This window comes from Callionymus lyra, chromosome 9 (assembly GCF_982586985.1).
Source record: "Callionymus lyra chromosome 9, fCalLyr1.hap1.1, whole genome shotgun sequence".
NCBI lineage: Eukaryota > Metazoa > Chordata > Actinopteri > Syngnathiformes > Callionymidae > Callionymus > Callionymus lyra.
Genome location: NC_141826.1, coordinates 26,612,114 through 26,637,133, shown reverse-complemented (window position 1 = coordinate 26,637,133; position 25,020 = coordinate 26,612,114). Strand labels below are relative to the sequence as shown.

Below are 25,020 nucleotides of genomic sequence, written 5' to 3'. Positions count from 1 at the left end.
TCAGGACATGAAGACATGAAGACATGGAGACATGGAGACATGAAGACATGAAGACATCAGGACATCAGGACACGAAGACATGAAGACATGAAGACATCAGGACATGAAGACATGAAGACATGAAGACATGGAGACATGAAGACATGAAGACATGGAGACATGAAGACATGAAAACATGAAGACATGAAGACATGAAGACATGAAGACATGAAGACATGGAGACATGAAGACATGAAGACATCAGGACATCAGGACATCAGGACATCAGGACATGAAGACATGAAGACATGGAGACATGGAGACATGGAGACATGAAGACATGGAGACATGGAGACATGAAGACATGAAAACATGAAGACATGAAGACATGAAGACATGGAGACATGAAAACATGGAGACATGGAGACATGGAGACATGAAGACATGAAGACATCAGGACATCAGGACATCAGGACATCAGGACATCAGGACATGAAGACATGAAGAATGAAGACATGAAGACATGAAGACATGGAGACATGAAAACATGGAGACATGGAGACATGGAGACATGAAGACATGAAGACATGAAGACATGAAGACATCAGGACATCAGGACATCAGGACATGAAGACATGGAGACACGGAGACATGAAGACATGAAGACATGAAGACATCAGGACATGGAGACATGAAGACATGGAGACATGGAGACATGAAGACATGAAGACATCAGGACATGAAGACATGAAGACATGGAGACATGAAGACATGAAGAAATCAGGACATGAAGACATGGAGACATGAAGACATCAGGACATGAAGACATGGAGACATGAAGACATGAAGAAATCAGGACATGAAGACATGAAGACATGGAGAAAGGAAGACATGGAGACATGAAGACATGAAGACATGGAGACATGGAGACATGAAGACATGAAGAATGAAGACATGAAGACATGAAGACATGAAGACATCAGGTCATGAAGACATGAAGAATGAAGACATGAAGACATCAGGACATGAAGACATGAAGACATGGAGACATGAAGACATGAAGACATCAGGACATGAAGACATGAAGACATGAAGACATGGAGACATGGAGACATGGAGACATCAGGACATCAGGACATCAGGACACGAAGACATGAAGACATGAAGACATCAGGACATGAAGACATGAAGACATGGAGACATGAAGACATCAGGACATGAAGACATGAAGAATGAAGACATGAAGACATGAAGACATCAGGTCATGAAGACATGAAGACATCAGGACATGAAGACATGAATAATGAAGACATGGAGACATGAAGACATGAAGAAATCAGGACATGAAGACATGAAGACATGGGGACATGAAGACATGAAGACATGGAGACATGGAGACATGAAGACATGAAGAAATCAGGACATCAGGACACGAAGACATGAAGACAGGAAGACATGAAGACATCAGGACATCAGTACATCAGGACATGAAGACATGAAGACATGGAGACATGAAGACATGAAGACATGAAGACGTGAAGACATGGAGACATGAAGACATGAAGACATCAGGAAATGAAGACATGAAGACATGAAGAAATCGGGACATGAAGACATAAAGACATCAGGACATGAAGACATGAAGACATAGAGACATGGAGACATGAAGACATGAAGACATGAAGACATGAAGACATGAAGACATCAGGACATGAAGACATGAATAATGAAGACATGGAGACATGAAGACATGAAGAAATCAGGACATGAAGACATGAAGACATGGGGACATGAAGACATGAAGACATGGAGACATGGAGACATGAAGACATGAAGAAATCAGGACATCAGGACACGAAGACATGAAGACAGGAAGACATGAAGACATCAGGACATCAGTACATCAGGACATGAAGACATGAAGACATGGAGACATCAGGACATGAAGACATGAATAATGAAGACATGGAGACATGAAGACATGAAGAAATCAGGACATGAAGACATGAAGACATGGGGACATGAAGACATGAAGACATGGAGACATGGAGACATGAAGACATGAAGAAATCAGGACATCAGGACACGAAGACATGAAGACAGGAAGACATGAAGACATCAGGACATCAGTACATCAGGACATGAAGACATGAAGACAACTGAGACATGAAGACATGAAGACATGAAGACGTGAAGACATGGAGACATGAAGACATGAAGACATCAGGAAATGAAGACATGAAGACATGAAGAAATCGGGACATGAAGACATAAAGACATCAGGACATGAAGACATGAAGACATAGAGACATGGAGACATGAAGACATGAAGACATGAAGACATGAAGACGTGAAGACATGGAGACATGAAGACATCAGGACATGAAGACATGGAGACATGAAGAAATCAGGACATGAAGACATGAAGACATGGAGACATGAAGACATGAAGACATGGAGACATGAAGACATGAAGACGTGAAGACATCAGGACATGAAGACATGAAGACATGAAGACATCAGGACATGAAGACATGAAGACATCAGGACATGAAGACATGAAGACATGAAGACATGAAGACGTGAAGACATGGAGACATGAAGACATCAGGACATGAAGACATGGAGACATGAAGAAATCAGGACATGAAGACATGAAGACATGGAGACATGAAGACATGAAGACATGGAGACATGAAGACATGAAGACGTGAAGACATCAGGACATGAAGACATGAAGACATCAGGACATGAAGACATGAAGACATGAAGACATCAGGACATGAAGACATGAAGACATGGAGACATGAAGACATCAGGACATGAAGACATAAAGAATGAAGACATGAAGACATGAAGACATCAGGACATGAAGACATGAAGACATGAAGAATAAAGACATGAAGACATGAAGACATGAAGACATGGAGACATGAAGACATGAAGACGTCAGGACATGAAGACATGGAGACATGGAGACATGAAGACATGAAGACATGAAGACATGGAGACATGGAGACATGAAGACATGAAGACATTAAGACATGAAGACATCAGGAAAGAGGACATCAGGACATGAAGACATCAAGACATGGAGACATGAAGACATGAAGAAATCAGGACATGAAGACATGAAGACATGGAGACATGAAGACATGAAGACATGAAGACATCAGGACATGAAGACATGAAGACATCAGGACATGAAGACATGAAGACATGACATCAGGACATGAAGACATGAAGACATGAAGACATAGAGACATGAAGACATGAAGAATGAAGACATGAAGAATGAAGACATGAAGAATGAAGACATGAAGACATGAAGACATCAGGACATGAAGACATGAATAATGAAGACATGGAGACATGAAGACATGAAGAAATCAGGACATGAAGACATGAAGACATGGGGACATGAAGACGTGAAGACATGGAGACATGGAGACATGAAGACATGAAGACATCAGGACATCAGGACATCAGGACACGAAGACATGAAGACAGGAAGAAATGAAGACATCAGGACATCAGGACATCAGTACATCAGGACATGAAGACATGAAGAATGAAGACATAAAGACATGAAGACATGGAGACATGAAGACATGAAAACATGAAGACATGAAGACATGAAGACATGGAGACATGAAGACATGAAGACGTGAAGACATGGAGACATGAAGACATGAAGACATGAAGAAATCGGGACATGAAGACATGAAGACATGAAGACATCAGGAAATGAAGACATAGAGACATAGAGACATGGAGACATGAAGACATGAAGACATGAAGACATGAAGGCATGAAGACATGAAGACGTGAAGACATGGAGACATGAAGACATGAAGAAATCAGGACATGAAGACATGAAGACATGGAGACATGAAGACATGAAGACATGGAGACATGAAGACATGAAGACATCAGGACATGAAGACATGAAGACATGAAGACATCAGGACATGAAGACATGAAGACATCAGGACATGAAGACATGAAGACATGGAGACATGAAGACATCAGGACATGAAGACATAAAGAATGAAGACATGAAGACATGAAGACATCAGGACATGAAGACATGAAGACAAGAAGAATGAAGACATGAAGACATGGAGACATGAGGACATGAAGACATGGAGACATGAAGACATGAAGACATGAAGACATGGAGACATGGAGACATGAAGACATGAAGACATTAAGACATGAAGACATCAGGAAACAGGACATCAGGACATGAAGCCATCAAGACATGGAGACATGAAGACATGAAGAAATCAGGACATGAAGACATGAAGACATGGAGACATGAAGACATGAAGACATGAAGACATGAAGACATCAGGACATGAAGACATAAAGACATGAAGACATCAGGACATGAAGACATGACATCAGGACATGAAGACATGGAGACATGAAGACATGAAGACATAGAGACATGAAGACATGAAAAATGAAGACATGAAGACATCAGGACATGAAGACATGAAGACATGAAGACATCAGGACATGAAGACATGAAGACATGACATCAGGACATGAAGACATGAAGACATGGAGACATGAAGACATGAAGACATAGAGACATGAAGACATGAAGAATGAAGACATGAAGACATCAGGACATGAAGACATGAAGACATGAAGACATGAAGACATCAGGACATGAAGACATGAAGACATGAAGACATCAGGACATGAAGACATCAGGACATGAAGACATGGAGACATGGAGACATGAAGACATGAAGACATGGAGACATGGAGACATGAAGACATGAAGAAATCAGGACATGAAGACATGGAGACATGGAGACATGAAGACATGAAGACATGGAGACATGAAGACATGAAGACATCAGGACATGAAGACATGAAGACATGAAGACATGAAGACATGAAGACATCAGGACATGAAGACATGAAGACATGACATCAGGACATGAAGACATGAAGACATGGAGACATGAAGACATGAAGACATATAGACATGAAGACATGAAGAATGAAGACATGAAGACATCAGGACATGAAGACATGAAGACATCAGGACATGAAGACATGAAGACATGAAGACATGAAGACATGAAGACATGAAGACATGAAGACATCAGGACATGAAGACATCAGGACATGAAGACATGGAGACATGGAGACATGAAGACATGAAGACATGGAGACATGGAGACATGAAGACATGAAGAAATCAGGACATGAAGACATGGAGACATGAAGACATGAAGACATGAAGACATCAGGACATGAAGACATGAAGAATGAAGACATGAAGACATGAAGACATGAAGACATGAAGACACGAAGACATGAAGACATGAAGACATGACTTCAGGTCATGAAGACATGAAGAATGAAGACATGAAGACATGGAGACATGAAGACATGAAGACATGAAGACATCAGGACATGAAGACATGAAGACATGAAGACATGACATCAGGACATGAAGACATGAAGACATGGAGACATGAAGACATGAAGACATGAAGACATCAGGACATGAAGACATGGAGACATGAAGACATGAAGACATGAAGACATGAAGACATCAGGACATGAAGACATGAAGACATGGAGACATGAAGACATGAAGACATCAGGACATGAAGACAAGAATGAAGACATCAGGACATGAAGACATGAAGACATGAAGACATGGAGACATGAAGACATGAAGACATGAAGACATGAAGACATGAAGACATCAGGACATGAAGACATGAAGACATGACATCAGGACATGAAGACATGAAGACATGGAGACATGGAGACATGAAGACATGAAGACATCAGGACATGAAGACATGGAGACATGAAGACATGAAGACATGAAGACATGGAGACATGGAGACATGAAGACATGAAGACATGAAGACATCAGGACATGAAGACATGAAGACATGGAGACATGAAGACATGAAGACATCAGGACATGAAGACAAGAATGAAGACATCAGGACATCAGGACATGAAGACATGAAGACATGAAGACACGGAGACATGAAGACATGAAGACATCAGGACATGAAGACAAGAATGAAGACATCAGGACATGAAGACATGAAGACATCAGGACATGAAGACAAGAATGAAGACATGAAGACATGGAGACATGAAGACATGGAGACATGGAGACATGAAGACATGAAGACATCAGGACATGAAGACATGAAGAATGAAGACATGAAGACATGAAGACATCAGGTCATGAAGACATGAAGAATGAAGACATGAAGACATCAGGACATCAGGACATGAAGACATGGAGACATGAAGACATGAAGACATAGAGACATGAAGACATGAAGAATGAAGACATGAAGACATGGAGACATGGAGACATGGAGACATGAAGATATGAAGACATGAAGACATCAGGACATGAAGACATGAAGACATGGAGACATGAAGACATCAGGACATGAAGACAAGAATGAAGACATGAAGACATCAGGACATGAAGACATGAAGACATGAAGACATGAAGACATCAGGACATGAAGACAAGAATAAAGACATGAAGACATGAAGACATGGAGACATGGAGACATGAAGACATGAAGACATCAGGACATGAAGACATGAAGACATGAAGACATGAAGACATCAGGACATGAAGACAAGAATGAAGACATGAAGACATGAAGACATGAAGACATGGAGACATGAAGACATGGAGACATGGAGACATGATGACATGAAGACATGAAGACATGAAGTCATCAGGACATGAAGACATGAAGAATGAAGACATGAAGACATGAAGACATCAGGTCATGAAGACATGGAGACATGAAGACATGAAGACATCAAGACATGGAGACATGGAGACATGAAGACATAAAGGCATGAAGACATGGAGACATGAAGACATCAAGACATGGAGACATGAAGACATGAAGAAATCAGGACATGAAGACATGAAGACATCAGGACATGAAGACATGAAGACATAGAGACATGAAGACATGAAGACATCAGGACATGAAGACATGAAGAATGAAGACATCAGGACATGAAGACATGAAGACATCAGGACATGAAGACATGAAGAATGAAGACATCAGGACATGAAGACATGGAGACATAGAGACATGGAGACATGGAGACATGAAGACATGAAGACATGAAGACATATGGAGACATGAAGACATGAAGACATGAAGACATGAAGACATCAGGACATGAAGACTTCAAGACATGGAGACATGAAGACATGAAGACATGAAGAAATCAGGACATGAAGACATGAAGACATGGAGACATGAAGACATGAAGACATGAAGACATCAGGACATGAAGACATGAAGACATCAGGACATGAAGACATCAGGACATGAAGACATGAAGAAATCAGGACATGAAGACATGAAGAATGAAGACATGAAGAATGAAGACATGAAGACATCAGGACATGAAGACATGAAGACATGAAGAATGAAGACATGAAGACATGAAGACATGGAGACATGAAGACATGAAGACATCAGGACATGAAGACATGAAGACATGGAGACATGAAGACATGAAGACATGAAGACATCAGGACATCAGGACATCAGGAAATGAAGAATGAAGTAAGTAAGTAAGTAAGTAATATATATTTATTTATATAGCGCTTTTCGAGACCAGGGTCACAAAGCGCTTTAACAATCAAAACAATACTCAAAACAGTACATACTTCAAAGATCAAGATAATACTGAGAACAACACAGGAGTTCGAGAAATTCAAGGAAAAGCCTGAACAAATAGAAACGTCTTAAGATGTTTCTTAAAGGAGTCAGTAGATCATCAAGAGCAAAGAGAGAGAAGATTGTTCCAAAGCTTAGGAGCAACAGCCTGAAAAGATTTCTCTCCTCTGGTCCTGAGCCGTGTGCGTGGAACCATAAGTAGATTCTGATCCACAGACCTCAGAGCCCGAGCTGGGGTGTAAGGCTGGATCAGATCAGTGATGTAAGGAGGAGCCTGACCATGAATAGCTCTGAAAGTAAGAACCAGAATTTTAAAGTTGATCCTGAAAGAAACTGGAAGCCAGTGAAGAGTTTTAAGGACCGGAGAAATGTGAGTTCTTCTACTAGAGCGGGTCAGAATTCTGAATCAACTGCAGATGAGACGATCCTTCTTGTTAAGACATGAAAACAAACTGTTACAATAGTCCAGACAAGAAGAAACAAACGCATGGATTATAAGATCCAGATCATGTTGTGACAGCATTTTCCTAAGTTTAGAGATTTTTCTCAGTTGAAGGAAACAGTTTCTGGTCAGTTTTCTACAGTGTTGAACAAGAGACATGTCTTTATCAAATACAACACCCAGGTTTCTCAGGCTCAGTTTGACAGACTGACCTAAGTCACCCAAGTACTGACTCAACCCTGGAATCGTATCATCAGGAGCATCACCAGAGTTTCAGTTTTGTCCACATTAAGCTGTAAAGTGTTTTCACTCATTGTTTGATTTCTAGCAAACAATTGACTAAGCTGTTCAGCCTTTGGGGCTCAGTTGGGTCAAAAGAGCAGTAGAGCTGGATGTCATCAGCAAAAATGTGATAAGAAACATCTGGAAATCTCTGAATGATTTTACCAAGGGGAATCAAGTACAGCAAAAACAATAAAGGACCCAGAACAGAACCTTGAGGGACTCCACACAACAGATCTGCCGATTCAGACCTCATTTGATTGGCAGATACACTAAAACTGCGCCCAGAAAGGTAAGATGAGAACCATTCTAACACAGACCCAGACAGTCCCACTTCATCCCTTAGTCTTCTCAGCAGGATCTGGTGATCAATGGTTGGTGATTCATGAAGACATGAAGACATGAAGACATCAGGACATGAAGACATGAAGACATGAAGAATGAAGACATGAAGACATCAGGACATGAAGACATGAAGACATGAAGACAACGAGACATCAAGACATGAAGAATGAAGACATGAAGACATGAGGACATGAAGACATGAAGACATCGAGACAACGAGACATCAGGACATGAAGACATGAAGACATGAAGACATGAAGACATCGAGACAATGAGACATCAGGACATGAAGACATGAAGACATGAAGACATGAAGAATGAAGACATGAAGACATCTAGACATCGAGACAACGAGACATCAGGACATGAAGACATGAAGACATGAAGACATCGAGACATCGAGACATCGAGACAACGAGACATCAGGACATGAAGACATGAAGACATGAAGACATGAGGACATGAAGACATGAAGACATCGAGACAACGAGACATCAGGACATGAAGACATCGAGACAACGAGACAACGAGACATCAGGACATGAAGACATGAAGAATGAAGACATGAAGACATGAAGACATCGAGACAACGAGACATGAAGACATGAAGAGATGAAGACATGAAGAATGAAGACATGAAGACATGAAGACATGAAGACATGAAGACATGAAGACATGGAGACATCGAGACAACGAGACATCAGGACATGAAGACATCAGGACATGAAGACATGAAGACATGAAGACATTGAGACAACAAGACATCAGGACATGAAGACATGAAGACATCAGGACATGAAGAGATGAAGACATCAGGACATGAAGACATGGAGACATCGAGACAACGAGACATCAGGACATGAAGACATGAAGACATGAAGACATCAGGACATCAAGACATCAAGACATCAAGACACCAGAACCAGGACATCAGGACATCAGGACATGAAGACATGAAGAATGAAGACATGAAGAATGAAGACATGAAGACATCAGGACATGAAGAATGAAGACATGAAGACATGAAGACATGAAGAATGAAGAATGAAGACATGAAGACATCAGGACATGAAGACATGAAGACATCGAGACATCAAGACATGAAGAATGAAGACATGAAGACATCAGGACATGAAGACATCGAGACAACAGGACATGAAGACATTAAGACATCGAGACAACGAGACATCAGGACATGAAGACATGAAGACATGAAGACATGAAGACATGAAGACATGAAGAATGAAGACATGAAGACATCGAGACAACGAGACATCAGGACATGAAGACATGAAGACATGGAGACATGGAGACATGGAGACAACGAGACATCAGGACATGAAGACATGAAGACATCAGGACATGAAGACATCGAGACAACAAGACATCAGGACATGAAGACATGAAGACATGAAGACATCAGGACATGAAGACATGGAGACATGGAGACAACGAGACATCAGGACATGAAGACATCAAGACATGGAGACATGGAGACATGAAGACATAAAGGCATGAAGACATGGAGACATGAAGACATGAAGACATCAAGACATGGAGACATGGAGACATGAAGACATGAAGAAATCAGAACATGAAGACATGAAGACATCAGGACATGAAGACATGAAGACATAGAGACATGAAGACATCAGGACATCAGGACATGAAGACATGAAGAATGAAGACATCAGGACATGAAGACATGAAGACATCAGGACATGAAGACATGAAGAATGAAGACATCAGGACATGAAGACATGGAGACATAGAGACATGGAGACATGAAGACATGAAGACATGAAGACATATGGAGACATGAAGACATGAAGACATGAAGCATCAGGACATGAAGACATCAAGACATGGAGACATGAAGACATGAAGAAATCAGGACATGAAGACATGAAGACATCAGGACATGAAGACATGGAGACATGGAGACAACGAGACATCAGGACATGAAGACATCAAGACATGGAGACATGGAGACATGAAGACATAAAGGCATGAAGACATGAAGACATGAAGACATCAGGACATGAAGACATGAAGACATCGAGACAACAGGACATGAAGACATGAAGACATCGAGACAACGAGACATCAGGACATGAAGACATGAAGACATGAAGACATGAAGAATGAAGACATGAAGACATCGAGACAACAAGACATCAGGACATGAAGACATGAAGACATCAGGACATGAAGACATGAAGACATCAGGACATGAAGACATGGAGACATGGAGACAACGAGACATCAGGACATCAAGACATCAAGACATGGAGACATGGAGACATGAAGACATAAAGGCATGAAGACATGGAGACATGAAGACATGAAGACATCAAGACATGGAGACATGAAGACATGAAGAAATCAGAACATGAAGACATGAAGACATCAGGACATGAAGACATGAAGACATAGAGACATGAAGACATGAAGACATCAGGACATGAAGACATGAAGAATGAAGACATCAGGACATGAAGACATGAAGACATGAAGACATCAGGACATGAAGACATGAAGAATGAGGACATCAGGACATGAAGACATGGAGACATAGAGACATGGAGACATGAAGACATGAAGACATGAAGACATATGGAGACATGAAGACATGAAGACATGAAGACATGAAGCATCAGGACATGAAGACATCAAGACATGGAGACATGAAGACATGAAGAAATCAGGACATGAAGACATGAAGACATGGAGACATGAAGACATGAAGACATGAAGACATCAGGACATGAAGACATGAAGACATCAGGACATGAAGACATCAGGACATGAAGACATGAAGACATCAGGACATGAAGACATGAAGAATGAAGACATGAAGACATGAAGACATCAGGACATGAAGACATGAAGACATGAAGAATGAAGACATGAAGACATGGAGACATGAAGACATGAAGACATGAAGACATCAGGACATCAGGACATGAAGAATGAAGACATGAAGACATGAAGACATCAGGACATGAAGACATGAAGACATGAAGAATGAAGACATGAAGACATCAGGACATGAAGACATGAAGACATCAAGACAACGAGACATCAAGACATGAAGAATGAAGACATGAAGACATGAGGACATGAAGACATGAAGACATCGAGACAACGAGACATCAGGACATGAAGACATGAAGACATCGAGACAACGAGACATCAGGACATGAAGACATGAAGACATCTAGACATCGAGACAACGAGACATCAGGACATGAAGACATGAAGACATGAAGACATTGAGACATCGAGACAACGAGACATCAGGACATGAAGACATGAAGACATGAAGACATGAGGACATGAAGACATGAAGACATCGAGACAACGAGACATCAGGACATGAAGACATCGAGACAACGAGACAACGAGACATCAGGACATGAAGACATGAAGACCTGAAGAATGAAGACATGAAGACATAGAGACATCGAGACAATGAGACATGAAGACATGAAGACATGAAGAGATGAAGACATGAAGACATGAAGAAAGAAGACATGAAGACATGAAGACATGGAGACATCGAGACAACGAGACATCAGGACATGAAGACATCAGGACATGAAGACATGAAGACATTGAGACAACAAGACATCAGGACATGAAGACATGAAGACATCAGGACATGAAGAGATGAAGACATCAGGACATGAAGACATGGAGACATGGAGACAACAAGACATCAGGACATGAAGACATGAAGACATGAAGACATGAAGACATCAGGACATCAAGACATCAAGACATCAAGACATCAAGACACCAGAACCAGGACATCAGGACATCAGGACATGAAGACATGAAGAATGAAGACATGAAGACATCAGGACATGAAGAATGAAGACATGAATACATGAAGACATCAGGACATGAAGACATGAAGACATGAAGACATGAAGAATGAAGACATGAAGACATCAGGACATGAAGACATGAAGACATCGAGACATCAAGACATGAAGAATGAAGACATGAAGACATCAGGACATGAAGACATGAAGACATCGAGACAACAGGACATGAAGACATGAAGACATCGAGACAACGAGACATCAGGACATGAAGACATGAAGACATGGAGACATGGAGACAACGAGACATCAGGACATGAAGACATCGAGACAACAAGACATCAGGACATGAAGACATGAAGACATCAGGACATGAAGACATGAAGACATGAAGACATCAGGACATGAAGACATGCAGACATGGAGACAACGAGACATCAGGACATGAAGACATCAAGACATGAAGACATCAAGACATGAAGACATCAAGACATGAAGACATCAAGACATGAAGACATGAAGACATGAAGACATGAAGACACCAGAACCTTCAGGGTTGAACTTTTTCCATATTGAATTTTTCTACTAAAATGTTGAAATTATTGTTGAATCATTTCTACACTGAAAGATTGATTTTTTGAAATAATAAAAAATAAATGAATTCGCTTCTATGTCGAGTCTCCAGACAAAAGCAACAGAGCACAGAGATACTGAATCAAACTTACAGCCAATCACGCGACGCACAGACGATCACATGATCACATCATAACTCCACGGCAATTCAACATTTTTATATTGAATTGAAAAGACCACAAATTAAAAAAAATTGAATTTAGAAAATTTATTTTTGAATAATAGGAATTATATTATCAAACTCTATGTGTAAAAAAACGCATTAATCTTGAAAATGTTCAAAATGTTTTAATTCATTTATAAAAAAATAATAATTTGACATCTAAATATAAGATTTTCAACATTTGTTAAATGAATTCATTGTCACTTCCACGAAGAAACGTTGAATTAATGACATGATTGGATTATTTTCTTGACTCAGATTATTATTATTATTATTATTGTCAGATTATGATCCATGTTTTCAAAAGTACCGTAAGACTCGAACCCGTCACAGGACTTGACGGACAGCAGCAGGTGCTGGTCCTGAAGGAAGTCCATGTCGGACTTGACTGGAAAAAGCTGCAGAAGATGAAGAAAAGAAGTTTTAAATCCTGATGAAAACAATCCACAGTGAAGGTGAGACCACGACCTTGGGGAGCTGCTTCAAGGACCAGGCCAGCTTGAGGAACCCGGGAACGTCGCAGCTCTGGGAGTCGTTCTCGAAGGAGCGCCGCGTCTCTGCGGAGAATCCATGGTTTGTTTGACGCTCGAGGAACGTGTCGGACGATCATGAAGTCAAACCTTCCAGACACGGCGAGTGGAACTCGATGAGGAACTTTTCTTTGCTCGACGTCTTCACGATGGCTTCCATGCCCTCCAGCTCGATCCAGGCTCGCTCGACCCCTGACCCTGCATCTGTTGGATTTGAATTTATTAATAAATATTAGTTACTTCGTTACATTCTAGTGTCGAGAGAACGTGTTTCACTGATGGTTTTACATTTTTATTTTAGACCCCAATTAAAAAAATGAATATAAAAAATAATATATAAATTAAAGTATATATGTATAATAATTCTTTATCTATAATTATTCTAATTTTAAGATCATTAATATTAATATAATTATGTATATGTTCATTTATCTTGTCTTTTATTTCTAAAGTATTTACTATTATGAATAAAAAAAGGTTCACTTTATGCAGAAAAATAAATATATATATATAGTATCTATATTATTATTACTATTATCATGGTTATTATTTTTATTATTAAAGTCTGGAAAAGCTTTATATAAATAAAAATGACTTATTTACTTATTATATTTATTATTATATGTTATAAGAGGGTACATTTATTTATTTTATTTTAATATTATATATTTTATTGTGTTTTGTAAAATTCCTTTGTTTGTTTATATATTTTTATACCTTTTAAAATAAAAACCTCAAATTCAAACTGTATTTTTCAACATCTTTTATTTATCTGAATATTTGGTCACATTTCTTCGTGGAAACGACTCTGGTTTTATTTTCTTATTTTCATCAGAAACCAGTTGCACGTTATTTTAATCACCTCTGCCAAGGAGGTCACGTGATCCCAGCACAAGAACATAAGTTAATAATAATGTCAACAAGGAAAAAATATGTTAATATATCAGATTTATTAGGTTTATTTAGAACATGTCACTGCTGTTCTTGTTCTTCTGTGCAGTGTGTTGTGCTAGTGAGTTGCTACAAGCTACTGCCACCTGGTGGAGCTCATTGCTATTGAATATACATGAGAAGATATAAAAGTACACAATGATCCGTACTTTAATATCTTCATGAAGTTTATTATTTTGACAAATGCTGCGACAGATACACACGTGACGCCAGAGTACCACAAAAAATGTTTGTTTTGAAAAAAGTAACTTCACACGTTAAGACGCTCCTGTCAGTCGAGTTTACTGGAGAAATAAAGTATTTATTTAGACTCAAGGTCGTTGGTTTGAACGACGATCCTTCACGAACCTTCATCAGCTCACGACTCACCTGATCTCACGCTGGACTTCGCCGTCACACCCACTTGGAAAGTAGCGAACACGGGCGAGTGGTCGCTGGTGAAGACGTCGTCCGTGCAGCCTGTGGAGCGGGTCAGAGGTCAGAGGTCAGAGGTCAGTGGAGGGCAGTGATGAACAGGTGAGGAAGGAGCGCCTGAGACTCGACCCTGAACCGTTGAAGGACTCGCAGATGTTTTCTATCGTCGAGGTCACGACTCAAGGTCGTTCTCTCAGATCAGTGACCTTCAGGTTCTTCTCACGACGTTGAGTGAAGTTGAATCAATTTAACTTGGATTTAAATGTTGTTTCTGTTCAAGCTTTACATGTTTATTTGAATAATAATTATTATATATTTAAAATGATGTCATTATAATCATTATAATCATTTTGTTATTGAACAATTACATTTAATCATATGAATATCACATTTTTTGTATATGATTTATTTTATTATATTATAATATATTTAAAAAATATTAAATATTTTATTTAAATATATTATAATATATTCTAATATAATTATTATATTTATTTTATTATTCTAATTCCAATACTTAACGTTTTCTAAATTCAATATATATATTTTATTTTAATTCATCTTTGTACATTATATTTATTTAAAAATGTTTGTGTATTATATCTACATATATATTTATGGTATGAGTATTTTCTGGTGACACTATGATACCAACTTGTATATCATTTTAAAGGCTACAAATTCAAAATATTGAATTAAGAAAATTATTTCTTAATTATTAGAATATAAAACTTTACATGAATTAAATTATTTTATTCTGAAAATATTTTTTAATTCAATTATTCAATCAAATCTAATTCAACTTCAAATATACGAATGATTCAACAGAGAACATAAATAAATAATTATTTTCCATTAATTGTATGATGGAAAATAACAACAACATTTGGATGAAAAGCATCATTAGAAGAGTTGAAACACGATGATGTCACTTCCAGGCTACCGTAGGAGGTGCACAGCAGGTGTGTGTCGGGGTACGACCTCCACAGGATCCTGTCGCACCAGGACGGCACGTTGACTCGAACCTGCAGCGAAGCATCAGAGAGAGACGTTCGTGTCGACATTCAAGGTTTAGTTCGTGACGTTCGAGCTTAATTTAGAAGCTTTTTAGGAAACACTCGAAGTATGCATTTGTGGAATGTTGTGGGTCTGTGGGGAGAAGTTGTGTAGTTTATTTTAATCCTCTCAACAAACATATATACTTGTTACTACACTATCACAACACCAGAGTCAAGTACTGGACAATACTACACATATATACTTGTTACTATACTATCACAACACCAGAGTCAAGTACTGGACAATACTACACATATATACTTGTTACTATACTATCACAACACCAGAGTCAAGTACTGGACAATACTACACATATATACTTGTTACTACACTATCACAACACCAGAGTCAAGTATTGGACAATACTACACATATATACTTGTTACTACACTATCACAACACCAGAGTCAAGTATTGGACAATACTACACATATATCCTTGTTACTACACTATCACAACACCAGAGTCAAGTACTGGACAATACTACACATATATCCTTGTTACTACACTATCACAACACCAGAGTCAAGTACTGGACAATACTACACATATATACTTGTTACTACACTATCACAACACCAGAGTCAAGTACTGGACAATACTACACATATATACTTGTTACTACACTATCAAAACACCAGAGTCAAGTACTGGACAATACTACACATATATACTTGTTACTACACTATCACAACACCAGAGTCAAGTACTGAACAATACTACACATATATACTTGTTACTACACTATCACAACACCAGAGTCAAGTACTGGACAATACTACACATATATACTTGTTACTACACTATCACAACACCAGAGTCAAGTACTGGACAATACTACACATATATCCTTGTTACTACACTATCACAACACCAGAGTCAAGTACTGGACAATACTACACATATATACTTGTTACTACACTATCACAACACCAGAGTCAAGTACTGGACAATACTACACATATATCCTTGTTACTACACTATCACAACACCAGAGTCAAGTACTGGACAATACTACACATATATACTTGTTACTACACTATCACAACACCAGAGACAAGTACTGGACAATACTACACATATATACTTGTTACTACACTATCACAACACCAGAGTCAAGTACTGGACAATACTACACATATATACTTGTTACTACACTATCACAACACCAGAGTCAAGTACTGGACAATACTACACATATATCCTTGTTACTACACTATCACAACACCAGAGTCAAGTACTGGACAATACTACACATATATCCTTGTTACTACACTATCACAACACCAGAGTCAAGTACTGGACAATACTACACATATATCCTTGTTCCTACACTATCACAACACAAGAGTCAAGTACTGGACAATACTACACATATATCCTTGTTCCTACACTATCACAACACAAGAGTCAAGTACTGGACAATACTACACATATATACTTGTTACTACAATATCACTATTTATATTATATATTGTATCGTTGTATCATGATAAATATCTTATTACTAGATTATTTCCAATACACACTCCTAGTCATGACAAAAATGTACATAGTTAGTTAGGTATATAAACTATATAGTAACTAAGTTAATGATCAAATATATTAATACTTTATTTACAGGTAGAAACCAGTAGCAGCTTCTTTTTTTTTTAAACATCTCTGTACAAAGGCAAAATTCAGTTATTATAAATATTGTTTTCTAAAGCTTGAGGAAAGAAAAAGGTTCACAGTTATTGGATTAGATTAGATTAGATTAGATTAGATTAGATTAGATAGATTTTATTAATCCACACTGAATGTTTCCTCAAGAGACTGAAACCGAAAAGTTTTAATTTAAACATAAAATTGCTGGAAAAGGAAAATATATCTCAGTTTCATTCCCAGTTCATCAGTTATTGTTATTAAAGCAACAATATGAAGTTTGGAAAATGTGTCTCTGTCTCCCCCTAGTGTCAGAGAAGTGTAACTGCAACACGATAAAGTCTCTGGCTGAGTCAGTTCTGTCATGTGTTCAAAGGTACTTCAGTACTTCCTAGTAAAACTAATGCAAGTTTGGTCACATGACTCTCCCAGAACGTAAAGATACGCAGATAAGTTTTCAAAATAAACATTAAAGAAATATTAACTCGGGCTTGAACTCGGTGTGAAGACAGTTTTCCAAACGTGGTTTTGTTGTGTGAACTGTTATCAGGTGTGTGAGAAAGTGTGTATTGGAGGTACTCACACCCGAGGTCTTGTACTTCTGCCAAAGGTAACAATCTCTGGAGCCTCGTTCGTATCGATACGTCGGAGGAAACGAGATCTTTTCTTCCTCTTCGTGACGACGAGGACGGAGACGAGAAGTTACTGTCAGACATGTTTTCTCTTCACAGTAATCAAATATATATATTTTAATTTACACTCAAATCAACTGGTGAGCAGTAAACAAATGATGAAAATAATCAATAATAATGTCATTTTATTCTGTGTTTTCTAGACATTGTGGCAAATATTTCTAAATGTAATATTTGTCAGACGTGAAACTTTATATTTCATTAATTTACTTAATTTAGTCCGTATTAATATGTAAATAAAATAATATATATATATTTTTTACTTAATTACATCATGTGACAAACTATGATTTAAAAAAGACAGAAATTAGACTGAAAATACAAATAAATAAAGATGTATCTCATTTAAAACATATAAAAAACTTCCAATGAAGAGGTTTGTCTGTTAGAAAACAATAAAAATAGATAAAAAAAGACGGATCAAAAGAAAATTTGGACAAAAGGAAAAGAAGATTGAATTTTTGTAATGTTAAGAAAAACCATCTGGATCCCCGAATAATTTGAAGGTTCATATTTTTGTAGAATTAAAAGGTTTTCTCTGTAAAAAAAAAAAAAAATTGAAAATGCTCTATTTTAGGTTGTGTTACTAATAAAAGTAAATTAAAAGTTTTTAAATAACGTGAACAGTTAGCCTAAAACATTTCTTAAAGATTTGTTTTTTAATAATAATAAAATACAATAAACATTAATTTCCTCGATAGGACGAGTAAGCAATGATTACATTTCTGTAATGTTCAGAAAAACCATCTGGATCCACAAATAAATTGAAGCTTAATTTTTTATTATTATTCAAAGGATTTAGATAATATTAATTTTAAAATGTGACATTTTAACTGTTTATTTTTAAATCTAATAAAAGTCTTAAATAAGAGTCGCAGTCATGCATATATACAAGGTTTTGTTCTGGTTTCATTTAATAATAATAAAAAATAAATATCGTTAATAGGACGAGTAAGCAATGATTACATTTCTGTAATGTTCAGAAAAACCATCTGGATCCACGAACAATTTAAAGGTAAATAATTTTGTTGATTTAAAGGTAATTGTGCAGAAAATATTCGTTTTAATTTAGTTTTAAGTTATATTTGAAGTTTTTAATTGAAGTTTAAAGCCAGGCTTATTAACTTGGTTCATTTCATTTGAATTTCAATGTCTGCAGAATAACCATCTGGATCAGCCAACATTTTGAAGGACTGTCACTCTCAGTGGTGCAGAAGTTGTGTTTCTTTTACAAGCCAGACCCAGAAAACATCTGCCCCCTGCTGTCCCGCAGCTGCCATTGCAACTGACCATACTTGGAATGCCAAAAAACTATGTTTTGTGAAATGTTGGGAAATAAAATTGCGTAAAAACATGTTGTATAAAATTTCAAATGGAAACGATGAGAAGTTCCTGAGGAGACAGAAGATCAAACGCACTGAAGTTGAGGAAGGTCTTCCTCTTGAGCCTCTCCCGGGTCAGCTGGTCCGAGCACAGGAGCTCCTGGAACTCTCTCCTGGACACGTGCTTCAGGATGTCCTGGTGGAGACGCACACGTGAGATGTTGAGGCGACAACAGCGAAGCGTCGCACACCTGCACGTCCAGGTCCAGCCGGTAGTTGAGGTCTCCACACCAGAAGAGGTGCTGGAACCTCAGGCTCACGTCGAAGCAGCTCAGATGCTTGTCGCCCAGAGACAGCAGGCGCAGGATGTCCACGAAGTTGTGGTTCCTCCTGAGGTGGACACACAACAGTGGTGGACACACAACAGGTGGTGGACACAACAGTGGTGGATACACAACAGTGGTGGACACACAACAGTGGTGGACACACACAGGTGGTGGACACACAACAGTGGTGGACACACAACAGTGGTGGACACACAACAGTGGTGGACACACAGCAGGTGGTGGACACAACAGTGGTGGACACACACAGGTGGTGGACACAACAGTGGTGGACACACACAGGTGGTGGACACACAACAGTGGTGGACACACAACAGTGGTGGACACACAGCAGGTGTCGGACACACAGCAGGTGGAGGACACACAGCAGGTGGTGGACACACAACAGTGGTGGACACACAACAGGTGGTGGACACACACAGGTGGTGGACACACAACAGTGGTGGACACACAACAGTGGTGGACACACAGCAGGTGGTGGACACACACAGGTGGTGGACACACAACAGTGGTGGACACACAACAGTGGTGGACACACAGCAGTGGTGGACACACAACAGTGGTGGACACACAACAGTGGTGGACACACAACAGTGGTGGACACACAGCAGGTGTCGGACACACAGCAGGTGTGATGAAGGTCCACCTGGACTCACCTGAGAACTTTGTCACTCCCTGAGCTCAGGTGACAGTTGATGAAGCCGAAGGAAGAACCGTTGAAGAGAAACGACACTCCTACTGCTCCCTTGTTACCTGACGACACACACGTGTGTGAGACTGGGTGTGTTAGTGTGTTTGTGTGCATAAGTGCATGTGCGGGTGTGTGTGTGCATGTGAGTGTGTGTGTGTATGCGTGCATGTGTGTGTAGGTGTGTGTGTTAGTGTGTGTGTGTACATGTGTGTGTGTGTACATGTGTGTGTGTATGTGTGTGTGTTAGTGTGTTAGTGTGTGTGTGTACGTGTGTGTGTGTGTGTTAGTGTGTGTGTGTACATGTGTGTGCGTGTGTGTGCATATTTGCATGGGTGTGTGTGTGTTAGTGGGTGTGTTAGTATGTTAGTTTGTGTGTGTGTGTGTGTGTGTGTGTGCACAAGTGCGTGTGCAGGTGTGTGTGTGCATGTGAGTGTTTGCATGTAGGTGTGTATGTGCGTGCATGTGTGTGTAGGTGTGTGTGTACATGTGTGTGCGTGTGCATGTGTGTGTAGGTGTGTGTGTACATGTGTGTACTTGTGTGTACATGTGTGTAATTGTGTGTACATGTGTGTACTTGTGTGTACATGTGTGTGTAAATGTGTGTGTACATGTGTGTACATGTGTGTACATGTGTGTGTACATGTGTGTACATGTGTGTGTACATGTGTGTACATGTGTGTACATGTGTGTACGTGTGTGTGTACATGTGTGTACTTGTGTGTACTTGTGTGTACATGTGTATGTACATGTGTGTACTTGTGTGTACTTGTGTGTACATGTGTGTACTTGTGTGTACATGTGTGTACTTGTGTGTACATGTGTGTACATGTGTGTACATGTGTGTACTTGTGTGTACATGTGTGTACATGTGTGTACTTGTGTGTACATGTGTGTACATGTGTGTACTTGTGTGTACATGTGTGTACTTGTGTGTACTTGTGTGTACATGTGTGTACATGTGTGTACTTGTGTGTACATGTGTGTACTTGTGTGTACATGTGTGTACTTGTGTGTACTTGTGTGTACATGTGTGTACTTGTGTGTACATGTGTGTACTTGTGTGTACATGTGTGTACTTGTGTGTACTTGTGTGTACATGTGTGTGTGTACTTGTGTGTACATGTGTGTACTTGTGTGTACATGTGTGTACTTGTGTGTACATGTGTGTACTTGTGTGTACTTGTGTGTACATGTGTGTGTGTACTTGTGTGTACATGTGTGTACTTGTGTGTACATGTGTGTACTTGTGTGTACTTGTGTGTACATGTGTGTGTGTACTTGTGTGTACATGTGTGTACTTGTGTGTACATGTGTGTACTTGTGTGTACATGTGTGTACTTGTGTGTACTTGTGTGTACATGTGTGTGTGTACTTGTGTGTACATGTGTGTACTTGTGTGTACTTGTGTGTACATGTGTGTGTGTACATATGTGTGTACTTGTGTGTACTTGTGTGTACATGTGTGTACATGTGTGTACTTGTGTGTACATGTGTGTACATGTGTGTACATGTGTGTACTTGTGTGTACATGTATAAATGTGTGTGTACATGTGTGTGTACTTGTGTGTACATGTGTGTACATGTGTGTACATGTGTGTACTTGTGTGTACATGTATAAATGTGTGTGTACATGTGTGTACTTGTGTGTACATGTGTGTACATGTGTGTACATGTGTGTACTTGTGTGTACATGTATAAATGTGTGTGTACTTGTGTGTACTTGTGTGTACTTGTGTGTACATGTGTGTACATGTGTGTACTTGTGTGTACATGTATAAATGTGTGTGTACATGTGTGTACTTGTGTGTACATGTGTGTACATGTGTGTACTTGTGTGTACATGTATAAATGTGTGTGTACTTGTGTGTACTTGTGTGTACATGTGTGTACTTGTGTGTACCTAATGCCTTCCCGAGGCCAGTCTTCACGCAGGACGTGTTGATGTTCGTAACTCGACCTTCATGCTCTGGCTTCACAAACACCGCGAGCTTCATGTTCCAGAGAGACTGCACTGCCACCTGCAGGACAGACATGCGCATTACAGACATCAACTTAAGTTAACTTTATATCGATAAGAACATAAATAATTTCTCTAATTAATTAAATGTCATTTTTAAGTAAACCGAATACTGTGACGTCATCAGAAGGTGTTTTTCACACTGTCTTGTGACCTCGTTGTTTTTACCAGTTTGTGTTCAGTTCAGGGACCTTTACTGCCCCCTAGTGTCCACTGGATTCATCTGACTGATGATTTCGATAGTTTTCAGAGTGAAATCAAAATATAGGTTGAAATAAACTTATATTTTAACTTTATGGTAACTTTGTTTATTATTATTATTATTTTTAATATTATTATTGGTTGTTTTTTTTTCATACAAACAAACTTTTGGCTTTTATTTGAACCTTTTAAACTTTTCTAAAGTGACCAAAGATAAAAACACAAAGTGACTCAACAAGAGTCTTTATCTTGTCAAACACACGTTCATGCAGTTTATTGCAACAGCGCAAAGCAGGAACCATGACAATGCAGTTACACTGTTCTGACCAGAGCCAGAAACAAAGTTTTAAATATTTGACTTTTAATTTAGTAAATATTCAACTTAATTTTTTTTAAATTGTCTGTTTCAATAATTCATAATTTAAGTTTTAATTGCAGAAATATATTTTGATTTATTTTCCTCCCTAAAGTCGTAGAGAGTATTTAAAAATGTTTATTTTTTACATAGAAAACCCTTTAAATCAACAAAAATATGAACCTTCTAATTATTCGTGGATCCAGATGGTTTTTCTTTCTTTCTGACTGTATTTATTATTATAATACATGATTTATTATTACTAATAATTATAATTAATAATATATTTCATATCATATTTATATTTGTAAACATTTTCTGTAATGATAGTTTTACTTTTAACAGTCATAACTGTATAATCTCTAGATATTCTTTTAACCATCATTTTTATTGGGTCACTTTGACCCGCCTAGAGCGTCTCTGTATCATGTGACCCCCAAACTGACATCAGTGGTCAGACTTTAACTATGAAGATACTTTTGACCACAAGATAAAACCACAAACTGACTCAACCAGAGTTTTAAACTTGTAAAAACAAATGTACTGAGGCTGCAGTGACACTGTTCTGACAGTGGGGTCGCCAGAAACCACCTTTGAAATCACACTGATTGTGGCTTTAACAGCTTTCAAAAGGATTCCTCGCCTGTTTGAAGTCGACGTGGGTGAAGCTGCGAAGAGTCGCCCGGATGTTCTCCGTCCACTCCTTCTCGCCCTGAGGGTTCTCCTGGGTCCCCAGAGCGTAGACGTCGTAGGGCAGCAGGGCCACCGAGTCGTCCGGGGTGTGACCCAGACCGCGGCAGGTGAGCCAGGACGGCAGGCCGCGGGGGGGCGGAGACCCACCTGCGAGGACGACAGCGTGAGGACGGGAAGGTGTGGGCGGAGTCTGAGGCGTACCCATGTTCCAGGTGCCCACGAACACGGAGATGAGGTCGGGGTCGCCGGGCTGAGAGTGACGCGACCTTGTCACGAGGACGAGCCGACAGAAGGCCTCGCACTTCTGCAGGAGCAGCAGAGTCTTAGTTCTTTAACCTTTGACCTTTGACCTTTTTTATGGAAATGTTTTTAAGTATTTCATTATTTTTTTAATGATGTAATTCAATCATTTCTATATTAAAAAGCTGATTTTGGTTTTACTAAATCAAAGTGATTTTAAAAAGTATGATATTGTAATTATAAAAATTCAAAAATATATTTGATTGTGTTTAACCGTAGTCTTTTTAAATGAACATTAAACTGTTGTTTTTTTAATGTGTGTGTGTGTGTGTGTGTGTGAAGGTGTGTAGGTGTGTGTGTGTGAAGGTGTGTGTGTGTGTGTGTGTGTGTGTGAAGGTGTGTGTGTGTGTGTGTGTGAAGGTGTGTGTGTGTGTAGGTGTGTGTGTGTGTGTAGGTGTGTGTGTGTGTG

General features: G+C 39.0%; 1 protein-coding gene across 1 annotated transcript in view; it reads right to left on the bottom strand.

The window, feature by feature from the left end:
- The window catches only part of inppl1b (inositol polyphosphate phosphatase-like 1b), a 57,699-nt gene that overhangs the window by 12,021 nt on the left and 20,658 nt on the right, over positions 1-25,020 (bottom strand). Inside the window, exons 11-22 of the mRNA XM_087799846.1 lie at positions 24,513-24,615; positions 24,262-24,458; positions 22,946-23,063; positions 21,011-21,107; positions 20,262-20,400; positions 20,107-20,206; positions 18,580-18,668; positions 16,237-16,318; positions 15,249-15,338; positions 14,019-14,132; positions 13,867-13,955; positions 13,709-13,796 (exon numbers count right to left, since the gene is read on the bottom strand). Of these exons, the coding sequence (XP_087655972.1) occupies positions 13,709-13,796; positions 13,867-13,955; positions 14,019-14,132; positions 15,249-15,338; positions 16,237-16,318; positions 18,580-18,668; positions 20,107-20,206; positions 20,262-20,400; positions 21,011-21,107; positions 22,946-23,063; positions 24,262-24,458; positions 24,513-24,615 (1,306 nt within the window). The remainder of the gene's footprint in view (positions 1-13,708; positions 13,797-13,866; positions 13,956-14,018; positions 14,133-15,248; positions 15,339-16,236; positions 16,319-18,579; positions 18,669-20,106; positions 20,207-20,261; positions 20,401-21,010; positions 21,108-22,945; positions 23,064-24,261; positions 24,459-24,512; positions 24,616-25,020) is intronic.